The 14,355-nt window shown below is 36.2% G+C and overlaps 1 protein-coding gene across 4 annotated transcripts in view; it reads right to left on the reverse strand.

Moving 5' to 3' along the window:
- The window catches only part of LOC118188187 (vitellogenin receptor-like), a 139,836-nt gene that overhangs the window by 54,902 nt on the left and 70,579 nt on the right, over positions 1-14,355 (reverse strand). For all 4 annotated transcript variants that reach the window (XM_085813367.1, XM_085813369.1, XM_085813366.1 and 1 more), the window contains 2 exons: positions 12,840-12,956; positions 5,646-5,765 (listed from right to left, as the gene is read on the reverse strand). In XM_085813367.1, coding sequence (XP_085669493.1) covers positions 5,646-5,765; positions 12,840-12,956 — 237 coding nt within the window. The remainder of the gene's footprint in view (positions 1-5,645; positions 5,766-12,839; positions 12,957-14,355) is intronic.

The following is a 14,355-nucleotide window of genomic DNA, read 5'->3' on the forward strand; positions in this document are numbered from 1 at the left end:
TCTAAGCTGACTAATGCGGTGTGGTAGCCAGAGAATTTATTATTCAGGATGTCTTGTGTGATATCATGCAGTGCATGTAATGTAGATGAACCGGGCCGAAAGCCATATTGTCGAGAACTAATAATTTGGTGCTGATGTAAATGAAAACGCAGACGAGTCATCAGTATCTTCTCAAAAATTTTCCCAAGCGCTGGAAGTAGGCAAATGGGTCGAAATGAAGTAGCCTCAGTCGGGTTTCTATCCTTCTTTAAAAACAAGACAACCTGGCCTATTTTAAAAGACCTAGGAAAAGTACCAGTTGCCAATAACTTGTTGAAAAATATAACAAAAAATACTGGTGAGGCCAAGATAGCAGTTTTGACGATGGCATAGTCAATGCCATCCGATCCTGGAGCTTTCCGTTTCGGCAAATGGGCAACAATGAATTTTAATTCCTTTAAAGTAATTTCTTTGTCCGGAGACGCAGTGGATGAGAGCTCTTCTTCAGATATCGATGAGTGATGGGAAGTACCCTCATAGAGATCAGACGATCCAAAAACAGTATCCAAGATATGAGTCAGAGTATCTTTGGTAAAATCTTGTGAGGCTGTTGAGCCAAGAGGAAGAAATAATTGAGCAGGTTTGAATAATTTGCCTGTCATTATCTTATGATGAATCCCATATGTATCATGCGATTCGGTACAGAAGGCATGCCAGGAATTCAATTTCGCTTGTAAAATTGAACGTTTATATTTTGCTCTCTCCTGTTGATATAGAGGGAGCGAAGTTGGTGGTAGATGCATTCGTCGCTCATATATGATTCGCCGTCGTAAAGAGCGGCATTTCTTCTGCTGGGAACGAAGTTCACTGTTCCACCATTGTATATTATTAAGCTTTTTGGCATGGCGTTGTGGTAAAAGATCATTACAGATTTGTTGAAGACCCTTCTGTAGAACAACCGTGAAATTCTCCAAATCAGCGCGAGTATTGGCTGAAGAAAGTTGACCATCGAGATCATTTACTAATGCTTTCACACGATCAGTAAAGGCACGTATCCGTTTCCCTGGCAGATTGTAGCGTCGAATAATTTGAATGGTTGTAGGCTGAGCTATTGTAAATGTAATATAGCGATGGTCGCTAAGACTTATTTCATCTTCAACTGTCCAGTTCTGGAGGAGAGAAGCCGCAGAAGTGGAACTAATAGTCAGATCCGGCCATCCACGTGAATGTATTCTGTCGAAGGTTGGAGGGGCATCAATTGAGTTATGCAGAATTAAATGATGTGCTGATAGAAAATCCTCCAAAGAATGGCCTTTTTCATCCGTTGAAGCATAACCCCAAGTTGTATTATGGGCGTTATAATCACCCACAATAAACTGAAGAGGGATTTTAATGCGCTGTAGAGTAGTTGATAGAAAAGTCAATGAAGGAAGAATGGACTCGGATGGAGATGAATATTGTGAAATAAAAAGCATGGAGGTTTCCTGTACATCAAGAAGAATGGCTACATTATCCCTATTAGCTGCGACGACTGTCGGTTTCCAATCCTTGTTGCAATTGATAATGATGGCCCTGGGTAGTTTCTCCAAATCGCCTGCTTGAAAGATAGACCACTGAAGCGGGAAACCCACAGCAAGTCCGTCCTTAATATAAGGCTCCTGAACAAAGATGAGATCAGCCTCACGTTCTACTGCGTAATGCGTAAGTTGAGCAACAGCAGCCTTAGCGTGTTGAAGATTGATCTGTATACATTTAATTGAAAGTCCACTGCGGATAAAATCCATGTTTATAGTATCAGCCGATGCATTTCCAATAGAAGGCAAGGACTGATTATTAGTACTCATAGTTTGTCTTATCTCGGATGGATTGCACACGACGTTGGTACTGGATACAGGCCGAGTCGTAGGCTGGATGGTCGTAGTCGAAACCAGTTCCGAATCGAGCATTGGCATCACTGCAGTTGATACACAGTGGATTTTGCGCTGTACAGTCCCGAATGCCGTGCTCCTCAGCACAGTAGGAACAAAATTGTTTTCGACTCTTGCAGTTGGCTTGTAGATGACCGAACTGCTGGCATCGGAAGCATCTGCTAATTCCAATGTGTTCCGAGACTCTTTGTGCCTGCCAGCCGAGGAAGATCTTGTGTTGTTGCATGAGTGCACAGAAGCCTCGGGGCTCGCACTCAAAGATCCACTTAACGTGCCCTTTACGGCGCTCTCTAAGTCGATGGAGAGGCTTGAAGATGCTACTGGGCATGCCAGTGGCACCACTGATTTCGGCAACGACATCCTCTGGCTTGATGGATTCGGGCAGGTCATGAACTGCGCATCGAGGTCTGTGCCGGCGGGGACGGCTAATCTCCGCTGGGATGTCCTGGTTTTGGATTTCTTTTTCAAGGACATTGGCGTCATCATTAGAGTTACACACCACCTCTAAACCACTTCGGCGGGTTTTAATAATTCTCTCAATGCCAACCTTAAGTTTTGAGAGAGGAACTTTAGCATTTAACTCAGCTTTGAGCTCAACTTCTGAGACATGCGCTTTGGGATTAATATATATACGAGGCTTGTTATGTTTTCTAGCAATCTCCGCAAAAGTAGGTATTGGAGGAACAGGCAAAGATGTAGACGCCGGTAAATCACTTAGCAAAGGAACAGAAGGAAGTGATGGCGAGGAATGAGCTAATTCGCAACAAAGTACTGTGGAGGTGTTAACACCAATATCAACCTTGGCGGGCTTTAATACACATTCAGGACCCGCTGAAGCAAGAGTTTGTAAAGCAGTAAAAGAATTTAAGAGTCTAGTGCGTAAATCCGTGGCCAGCGAAAATTTTGAACTTCATTTAGTAGTTGCAATTCTTCGAATGTCGTCACACAGTGCAGTAATTTTATCAGTATGAGGTAAATCAGATGCCAATACTAATGTAGGATCAAGTCCATTTTCTGGATGTGCTGAATCACCGTCAATCGGGAGAACTGATTGACAGGACATATTTAAAAGAAGAATTCTGTAAATGCTTAAAGTACTCGATGACTGAACAATTGTAAAGGTGGCAGACTGTACTTAATAACCTAACAATGTTGGGTGCACTCCAAAACTTGTAATAAACTTGGTCGTTAAACTTCTCTGTTTTTCATCTGTTTTAAAACTTGCTGTAATCCAAAAGCTGTTATATTCAGGTGTTACACACTGAGCGCACACTATTTCAAATCGCAAGTGAGTCACAAAACACATTTTCACTAAGTCCAAAAATTAGTGCAAAAATTTGTATCTCCGCTTCTAATTAACGGATCTGTTTCAAATTTGGAAACTTGAACCTTCCGTGATCTTATTGGAAGTATGGCACAGGTTTCAAGTTGATACAATAATTAGCGGTCTAATTAGCAGTGGCCTGATTAAAAGCCTACTATGAAGAAATTCGCCGTTGGATTTGGCCTTGACAGCATCCTCTGCTCACGGAGGTGGTGGAATGCGACCGTTACGAAGCTTCAACGGTCAAATCGTCTTCCGAATCGAAATGCTGCTATGTAATTACAGTAATTTGTCCATAATTAATTTTGTAATTATCCAATTGTCTTCACACATATCTTGAATTGAAGAGGGAATTTATCTCTACAAGATGATGTAACTTTTAGGTCGCGACGGATAACAACAGCTCCCTCAGAGGACTTCAAAGGTGGTATATCCGCTGGGAATAACACAGCTGAATGCTAATTTGTTGTAAAAATGATAATTAGAGAACAAATTGACCAACATATATAAATGGGGTATCAAATTGGTTGATCTTAGGACTGTTGATCTTAGGAACAGATAGCAACTACTACCAAGTCGATGCGAGTAAAACGTCCGTAGTTATTGAACAAATAGGCGGAGCTCAAATAGTGCGACTTACCCTCACGGCGTCTCAAGCCAAACTTTTTTAATGGCTATTGTATATACTAATGTGCTCTTTTTTTTTTTTTTTTTTTTTTTTAGAAGGTCCGTTTTCGAGAAGTTGTTTAAAGGATGTCCTTCTCGTTTTCAGGGTAGGACACAAACTCCTTTTGCACATGATATTGTAATTTGAAATGCCAACCACTCAATTTATTGGGATTCCGTCACTTGACTGTGACATGGAGTTGTTCCTACTTCCATTTGAAAAATTTTTTGCGTTTAGAGGCCTTTAATTTTTTCAGTAATATAATATTAAGAAATATGTTTACTTGCTCGTTGCCTTTATTTCTACATAGATCATTTTAAACTAATGATCTATGTAGAAATAAAGGCACACAGAAATGTTCAACAGCAACAAAATTTACCAGAATATAAGATTTTTATCTTCTTTTCTGGGTGTATCGAAGGCTTTAAAATTCTAATTGCAATATGTCTAAACCTGAGTTTTAATCATTACACTAGGATAGGTGAGTTTTGGGTGTTCTTAGTTTGGAAATTTCCGTTTGGAAATCGCGCATAAATTAGTAGATTGGTTAATTACGTATTTAATTATGGCAAATGGAGACAATATGCCTAAGAGAAGGAATGGTTAATGAAAGAGGCTCGTAAAACAAACTATCAGCAGCGTTTAACCGCTAAGCCACCAGTGGAGGCCGTTTAAACAAAGAACCAGGTTAATAGATCTATGAAGTATCTTATGTTAATCAACCAGTCATTATGATTTACGTTTTTACTATAATTTGTCCTTTCCATGTTCCTCACCAGAATGCAAATAAGTTTTGTGTGTATTTAAGCTGAGGGTTTTGAATCTTCAGTTTAGAGAGCGTCTGGCAACCTCGTTTTGCTTTCAGTATTTTTAACCAGCTCTATTTAAAAATTATATTTCGGCTTTAGCATTTTTTCCTAGCCGGATGCTTTAAATACTTGCTGGTAAAATATATGAGCCAGCTTATTCTGTTTAAAATGTAGTCTCAGACTACGTTATCGACTTGCGAACTTAATTGTTTGTTCTGTTAATTTTAGCGTTCACAGTAGCAATATGTTAGGCTGAGCATTTGGTCGATGATGCAGTACGAAGACATCCACTTCTTTTTGTTGTCCATCGCCGAACCTGTTTGTTCGTTTTTTAACTTTTGAACGTTTTCTTTACAGTCATTCCATGTGCTGCTTTTTTTCATCAAACATACCACATAATTTGCGCACAGTTTCAGCACAGCACTGTTTGTATTTATATGCTCTCCTGCATCGTTTATTTACCAATGCGACTAATTCACTACTTAGTAGAATATGACTACTAAAAGAAGTGCTTTAGAAAGCATGACTAATCCAAAGAGAAAACAAAATGGCTCACAATTTCAATAGTGCGTACGTTATGAGATTCCCTATAGAATCCCCTACAGATGAAAACATCAACTGGCCCGGGTCCGAAAGGGTTAAAGAAAATAATGCCTGCTGCCATATTTTCTAAGTGTTCTTTATAATTAAACAATTTTTTAATATACAATATAACAGAGAATTTGAATTTCTTAGAGGTGTCTTGCTGAACTCAAACTCTCACATGTGCGGCACTTTCTTATTAGCTGCTTATATCTAAAAGTGGTTAGAGAAAGTTTTAGATATAAGCAGCTGATAACACTAGTCAGACAGAGCAGTGGAGACTGTAATAATATAGATCAAGCAAATTAACGTTTTTAAAAGCTACTAGAATATGAAAAGTAACCGTTATGACTTACGGCAATCTTCCTCGTCCGAATTATCACCGCAGTCGTCTCTTCTGTCGCATTTCCATGCACTAAAAATACATCGACCATTTCGACACTGGAAATCATTTGCCGGGCATCGTATCGTAGGTTCTGAAATAAATGACTCTTATTTAAATAAAATTCTTAAGCAGAAATGTTTAATTCAGTAAAATGTTCAAAATACAAATTATAAAACTACAAGTATCAGAAAATAAGTGCGAACCACTGTAGTTTTACTTTCTAGACTATGTGTAAACTTTCTTTCGCTGTTCCATCTTCCAGCTGAAATAAAATTCTTTTAGTTTACTGAATTTTACCTTATAATGGTTTTTCGAAATAAACTATTTTTAACAATATTGGAAATTTCATTAAAGCTTATAAAAAACAAAAAATTACAAGCTACTCTGTTTTACTAGTAACATTTTATAGCAAATCTTAATGTTATTCTGATGTTACACTTCCAGCAAGAACAACTTCCTTTTTTACTCGTGACGTGCGAACTTTATTTTTTTAACAATCTATAAAAGTCATTTGTATTAAAATTCAAAGACATGTACCATGTATTTGAAATCTGAATGCTTCGAAATATTAAACATGCACTAAATAATATCCTTATAAATAGAAATTTACGTTAAGGATCATGCAGATGTAATACATGCACAGCCATTCTTACATTGGTCCTGTTTATGAAAACTGCAACATGAAGGAATCATGCGAATGAACCGAAACTTAGAGGAAAGGGCAAATCTTGTTATGATATGAAAATTATTAGAATTTTAGAATGATAGCGCATATGTAAACTGAGATACTCCCCCTCCGCATAAACAGAAGGCGACAGAAAAATGGTAAAAGTAGTGTTTCATTGTCTGCCAGCGGTATATATTTCGTGAGAAATCTCTATGGCAAAGCACACTAGGGCTATCTGCCTAAGGGGAGGGATGCCTTTGTGGAGGACTTTCGAAGGGAAACTGGCTCGTATACACGTTACGCATGGGGAAAACCACGAAAACACCCATGCAGCCAGCCCGTTCGCGGGATTCGAACCTCGGACCGAACTACCAGTGTTCAGCGAGTTTACCGCTCGGCCGCTGGTGGGCGCCGTAAAAGAGGAAAGAAGAAGTAGTAACTGAGAGAAGGAGGAATTTTCTGTCATCATATCACATTCCATATGGTGCATGATGCTCATCAGTGATGAGTGCTCGAAGTGCGCTCAAGAGTACCAAATAAATCGGATATGTGGAAATGAGCACAGAATATTTCATCTCTAATGGATGAATGCACTTTATTCACATCATAGTGACGAATCGTGCAACCATATTGTAAAAAATGGCCTAAAAAGCATTACTGCAAGTATGCCATTGTGAGAATCACAATGGTGTTTGCTGGCGTCGGTTGCGCTGTGTGTTGCATGTAAGCATTTTTTGCGCGGGATAGAAATGCGTGTATGCAATACACTATCCTGCCTCTAACCATCGACACCTGCAACTACTCGTACTATGGACTCATTCCTTCGAGTCACTGACGTTCTGATTTGCAATTGATAGTCTTTTCCAATGAATCCTGCTTCAGTTGAGTACAGTGATGGTCGAATACACATTAGACATTATACAGGTGAACACTATCTTCCAGAAGGCATAATCCAGTGTCATACTAGACAGTCGGCATATGGGATATTTTAGAACCCTAACGGACGTGCTGTCTGACTTCATCTGGTAGGAATTCAAGGTATTCTCATCAGCAACTACTACATCAGAGGCAGTGTAGAGTCAGAAGTCGTATCTTTCATTCAAAACATTCCTGGAAATGTGTATCAAGAGTATTATTCATATTAAGATTTCTTCTCGATTTTCCAAATAACGTTTTCTCCTTCACCTGCCTCTTTACTAAATATGTAGCTTATTGAAAATGTTTAAGATTTCGTGCAGAGGCAACTCGCTCTTTGCACTTGGCCCCCAAATCACAAGTCAACTTTGTGGGTCGAGTAAAAACGATATGGAATGCTTACCCTCAAGGTATACATTCAAAACCTGTTTGATTCAAAGCTATAGAGAGTAAGAGCTCTTACTGCAGAGCACAGCGGTTTCATCGGCTACCGATTTTGAACATTTAATAGTATAGTTCTTAATTCATAAATTTGATAGTTTCTTTGTGTCACTGTAAGTTGTATGTGAAATATATTTCATTGAGTTAAAGATTTTTTCATGGTACTGCTATTTTTCCAAACAGAATTATATTTTGATTGTAAGAAGAAATGGTAAATTTTAAACATATAAAATATACGCAACACTCAAAATTTAGAAACGAAAGAAAAAATTATTATGTTAGAGGATTTATCTTGAAATCGTATTCAGCAAAGCCCTGGGATCTGTAGGAGCTTTTGCATGTCAAAACCTATTCTAAACTGCTCAAAGATTTGATAGAATTTTTGAATAGCCATCTAAAAAAATTAAATAATATTTTTCATTTTTATTGGTTCTGTTCCTTAAATAAGTATATGAAGAAAATGTGTTTTTATGAAAAAATATAAAATATTAACTTATAAAATATTTTAAATTAAAAAAATATAAAGTTACAATAAAAGATAAATTTTCATTTCCTTTCGTTGCACATAAAGTATATGCAGCATAAATGCGTTTTCAGTGGATTTAAAAAAAATTAACAGATGCAATGGGCCACCATAAGAAAAAAAATCTAACTAAACTTAACTAAGAAAAAAAACTAAACTAAGAGTTCGAGAGTCTTCAGCATATTTAGACCTGTGTGTTAGAGTAGTATATAGCTGAACTAGAAAAAGAAAAGGCTACCAGAAGAGTTCTTTATTAAGTACTGAGCAAATGATTATTCCTTACTGAAAAACAAAACTCTAAAAACATCTTTGATTAACTACAATAAAGTAAAAATTAAATAAAATATTCACATTATAAATTACATCCACATAAATATTGTTATTAAATAAAAATAATTATTAAGAAGTACGTATATTGCTTTCAAATTGCTTAGCTAATACATATTTTTAATTCAAAAAACAAGTTTTCCCTCACCAAATGGCAACACCTCTGAGGACTGGCAAGCCTCCCCCATGAATGAGAAACGCCTATGTAGCATAACGAACATAATAAAAGAAAATAAAGAATAGGACTAGCTGTGTTAAATTTATATAAATTCTTATCCTTCTACCTCCCAAAAAGCCCCTTTTGGTAATGACAAAATCCTGTTATTATTCAAGCAGAAAAGCTGAGAAAATTAATTATGATAACAAAAAGGATTTAAATTCCATGTTATTAAATAGTGATAAATAATAGTTATTAAATAGTGAATTCCGAATTTGTGTTTAAACACAAATTCGGAATTCTGGCCTGAAGGTCTACTTGTCAGGTGGAGGACTATGCGAGTGTTTCAAAATTTGGTGGTTCTAGATGCCGTCGTGTCTGTAATGTAAGGAACTTACATACGTACAGAGTCTTCTCAATCATTAACCACTTGCTCTAAAAAGACGTGCCATACACGTCGAGATGCTTTTGTCTCAAACCGCGAGAGACATGAACACCACGTCGATAGGCATTTATCGCAAAAATGAAAATAACGTGGTGCGCACGTCGCCTAACAACGAGATTGTTTATTTCTCGAGTTACAGCTCTGGATTGCACTCGCAGACGCGGAGCGGCGTAAATGAGACACTTTACCGCTTGTTATATTGTAGCGCACGGCACCGCAACCGTGAAGTTTAGTCGTGGCGTAAGTGGTTAAGTAATAAAGAATCTATATATTTGTTATATATACACACATCCGACCCCCTAAGATGTGGCTTAGTATCTTATTATGGTAATAGCACTCTGGGGGAACAAAAACACGAGCCTGGTGGTTCTAGAAATCCAAAGTAAGATCGTCTTATATGATTGGACAAAGGGGGATTAATGAAGACTTCCCCCTTTGTCCAATCATATAAAACGTTCTTACTTTAGATTTCTGGAACCACTAGGCTCGTGTTTTTGAACTTGTGAAGAGACAGATAATAGCTATGTACTCCGTCAGGCAGTTTGCCCACCAGAGGCTGGGTTGAACCTCTGGTGAGGAAAGAGGTAATAACTCTGTACTCCGTCTAATATAGTTGGCCCACAAAGGATGGGACCTAGCCCGTGTAGTACTGGTGGGATCATCTTGACGGCCAGTCAGATCTCCAGGTTTTCATTGTTTCCTCCACTGTGGTCTTTGAACGCCAGAAGTGGTGACCCCGGTTGACTGTAAACACTACTAATTACCTCTGCCTGTCTGATAGCTAAACTAGCGAAATGGCCCTAACTAGATGTTATTTTTTTTAATTATTATTATTATTTATTTAGCAACTTACTGCCTCAGGAGGCTTGCAGCGCCAGCGGTAACTAGCATAAAAAGTATACATGCAGATTCAGTAGTGTGAAAAGTTTTTCCATTTCAGAATACGAATGAATAATAATTGCTAATAGTTTGAATAAATATTGTATTACTTTTAATATGTTTGTGAAAATAAGTAATGATTTTGGTAATGTGGTATATGAGAAAAAATTACTTATTAAGTTTGCCTTCGGGAGGCATTAAGTGGGAAATTGCTTCATATATAGAATCAGTTCTTCAAGTCACTAAGTCTTCACATGCAATCAATTTCTTAAGCTGAGAAAACCTCCGCTCGAAATTACTTCTGTTAGATAGCTTTATGCATCCCATATGTAATTTATACTTCGGTCTTAAGATGGAATTGAGAAAAGTACACTTTGCAGGGGGAAAAAATGGGACAGACTACTGGGCTGACTGACGATATTTAATTTGCAGATTTCATGTCTCGGAAGCGCGACTTAGGAATATATATTAGATTTATATAGTGTTGTTCTAGCATAGGTATCTTGACACAAAATAAGACTTTTGCTAGTATGACATTCTGATTTTTCTACATATTTCGATTCTACGACTCAAATTACGTCCAAATATTAGATTTTCTAAAATTTGGTGAGCAACACAGAAATTAAAAAAAATGTTTAGGCGTACTTTTTTCAGTTTGAATAGAATAATTCGCTTGGCGAAATCCTTAATGTATAGTAACCTATTTTTATTTTCCCTTTTTTGCATTGTGCACTAGGGAAATACAAAGGTGCATCTTTTATTCTTTCACATAATTTTAACAAAATACGTAAAGCGCATTTTGCGTTATTATCGCTTATAACAAATACGCCCAGAATATAAATTCACGTATATCTTTGGAAATATTGAGTAAAAAACTCTTAATGTTTTGCACGTATATGCCTAGAAATACATCTACTTTAATGTAGCAGTGAAAATTTTATGGATTATAATTCAAAAATGTTTTCGAAAATTTTATAAAAGAATTACTAAAAAATACAAATTTTAAAAACATATCAGAAAATAGCCGCGAATTTTATTTGGATTGAGCATAAATTTCGAATTGTGAAAGAAAGAATCAAGTACGTTTAATAAAAAAAGAGATATTAATAAATATATACCAAATACAACTAACATTGAGGAACTAAATTTTTTAGAATTAACTTTTTAAAAACTACTCGTGCGATTTTTACAAAACTTGGCCTTTTAACATAGTTTGAGTCTTAAAATCAAGAGACGGAAAAAAAATTGGTATGTTATTTCAGATAAAGTCCGATTTTGTGACAGAACGCTCATGTTTGAACAATTCTACATGTAAATCCTAAATCGCACTTTCGAGATATGGAAAAACGCAAGTTAAATTTCGTCAATAGACCCAGTAGAACAGGAGATATAAAACTTTTTTTAAAATTTATATGTAAATGAAATGCCGTAATACCACAAATCCAGCTTTATTGCATAGTTTAGATTAGAGTTTCTTAAACTGTGGATCGAGGGACCTGCAACAGGGGGTCGCCAAAAATTTTAGCAGTTTTGATATTTCTTTAACTTATTACAATAATTTTACAATTGCCAAATATTTTTATATAATGTATCTGAAAATAAATAAAGATAAGACAATGCATATAAATAAAAAACGAAAACATTTCGACGCATTCTTTTTATAATATAAACGTTTACTTTACTTGTTTTGCACGTGATGTTGTTATTTCGTCTGTTACTTATTTAAAATTTTCACATTGTTCTATGTCTTAAAATTAGAAATTAAAGTTAATGACCTAAAACTGCACTAGTATATTGCAGTAACAAGGGGGAAAATTGGCAGTTTCACTCACGGGTGTGTCGGATTTGCGCAATGCTTATGGGGTCCCACAAAAGTTTCGTATATATTATGGGGTCCTGGGGTTCGCGAAAAAATCTCAGTGATAAAAAAGGGGTCGCGACTGAAAAAAGTTTGAGAAACCCTGGTTTGTTCAATACTACGACACGATACTACCGGCATCCGGTTTGGTTCATTTGATTGTGGCAAAGCACTCAAGGTCATCTGCCTAACGGTAGAGATGACTTCTTGGAGAACATTCTAAGGAAAACTCACACATGGGGAAAACTACAAGAAGGCCCATGCAGCCAGCCCTTTCAACAGAATCCGAACCCTGGATCTAACTACCAGCGTTCAGCGAATTTACCGCTCGGCCGCCGGTGGGCCACATGGCATCCGTAGTCAAAATTAATAAAATTGCTTTGCAGTTAACTTGCAGGCGTTCATATCCAGCAGCTCCGAGTTCGACTGAAAATCTAGCAGAGAAAATTCCTGGGCTGATTTTAATGCTTCCTCATTATTTTCAAAGACATCATTGCATAGCTCTTCATGACACGAAGAAAAAAAGACTACAACATTTGACGCATATTTCAATGATTAGGCCCTCATTAATCAAAATTTCTTATCTTGGAATAATCTTAGGTATCTGTGCTTTAAAAATCGGAGAGTATTTAAGTTTCACTTTTAGGTTTTAAATTCATCCAGGTAACCTAGGTGTTTACTCTTTTATTAGAGGTTTCGTATTCCAACATATTCAAATTACTCTATACCGTGACATATAATACGCACATAATTAGGAAAACCTTTATTAACTATATATCAAATGGTGCAAATGATTATAAAAATTACTAGTTGGATATAACACATATTATGTCATTTAGATATCGTATTAAGCAAGATAATTATGGAATAAGACAAAAATTAAAATATTACGAATTTTAATGTTGCACTCATAATATTGAAACTCTTGCAAAACAATAAGCAAAAAAACGTACCACTGCAAATTTCGTCAGATCCGTCTTCACAGTCTTTGACTCCATCACATACAAAAGCTTTAGAGACACATTTCCGACTCCTCGCGCAACGGTATTCACCGGCATTGCATTCTCCGGCTAAAATAATAGAAGGATAAACATAAGGATCTTTCACGTAACTATAACCATTTAAATATCTTTTAGTAAAATATATTAACCGAAATTTTCTGAAGGAAAGTTACATTATTGGAATACGACAAAGTGTACACGAGATCTGCCTAAGGAGAGGGATGCCTCCGTGGTGAAATTTCTAAGAGAAATCGGATTGTATTTGCGTTACAAACGGTAAAACTCAATCGAGCAGACAGCTAGTTCATTCTCCTGGCATCGAAATCAGATCATACTTCCAAATTTAATCATTAAAAGCAGAGTTGTTTGCTTTAAAAATTTGGAGATTAAGTACTGTACCTCAAATCAACAAAGAACTGAAAATCCGTATCTTCATAGTGGTTTGTGTGTAAATAATAGTCAAAGTAGACTAAAATAAGTATAATTCCAGTTACTTATTTGCGTAGAAATTTTAGGAAATAAGACATTCTGAAAATTTAATTTCTTAAACAATAGTCTTCTAAGTTCGTCTAATTTCGTAAATAATAGTCTTCTCTAAGACTAGTTCGCGCTAAGGAACAGAGACATTCGTTAGGCAAAAAGGAACTCTTATATCTCCCTTGCTCAATATTGCTAATAAAAAAAATCACATTTTCTATATTTTTTCAGCAAAAATTATTCAAAAAAAATCACCCTTTGGCAAGTTAGATTTCCAACAGACGTATCACATTCAAATAAATCTTTTTAGTTCTAGTCAATGATCCCAGTTCTAATCAGTTTTTACTTCCAAATTTTCAAGAAATTGTTTCATAACTTTCACTTTTTAACGATTGATGGCGCCACTGGCTTTGTTTTCTTTTTCTAATCTAATATTTTCAAGAACTATTTTGACTATATGTCATCGCTTGAGCACATTTCCTCTTCATCATTTTCATTTCTGTAACTGAAGAAATTTATTCCAGTTAATTGACTAAACTACAGTCCTGCAAATTTACTATGCCTACTGTTCTAAATTATTAGTAATTTCAACACGTGTTCCTCGCCGCATTCTTTTTGTTACAATTGTTATAACTATCTTCCTGTTAGATCTCCCTTTAAAATATTCTTAATACAAAATTAAACAGAATTTTTTAATTTGTTTATTAACTTATAATGATTTGGTTAGTTTTTTTAATTACGGCAAAGCATAAGTATCTTTCACACCTTTTAAGAATTTTTTATAGAACTAGAGGGCCATCTGTCTAGGAGAAGCTATGCCTTCGTGGAGGATTTTCTAAGGGAAACGGGCTCGTACTATATACGTTATAAATAAATTATAATGAAAGACGCTAGAGATGCCTGCCTAAGAGAAGGAGGGCTTCACGGTAGATTTACTAACAAAATCGGGGTCTTATTACTGTTAACAAGAGGAAAACGCTAATGCAGCGAG

The sequence above is a fragment of the Stegodyphus dumicola genome, chromosome 3, assembly GCF_044657685.1.
Source record: "Stegodyphus dumicola isolate Sdum_Otavi_A_Nest chromosome 3, ASM4465768v1".
Lineage (NCBI taxonomy): Eukaryota > Metazoa > Arthropoda > Arachnida > Araneae > Eresidae > Stegodyphus > Stegodyphus dumicola.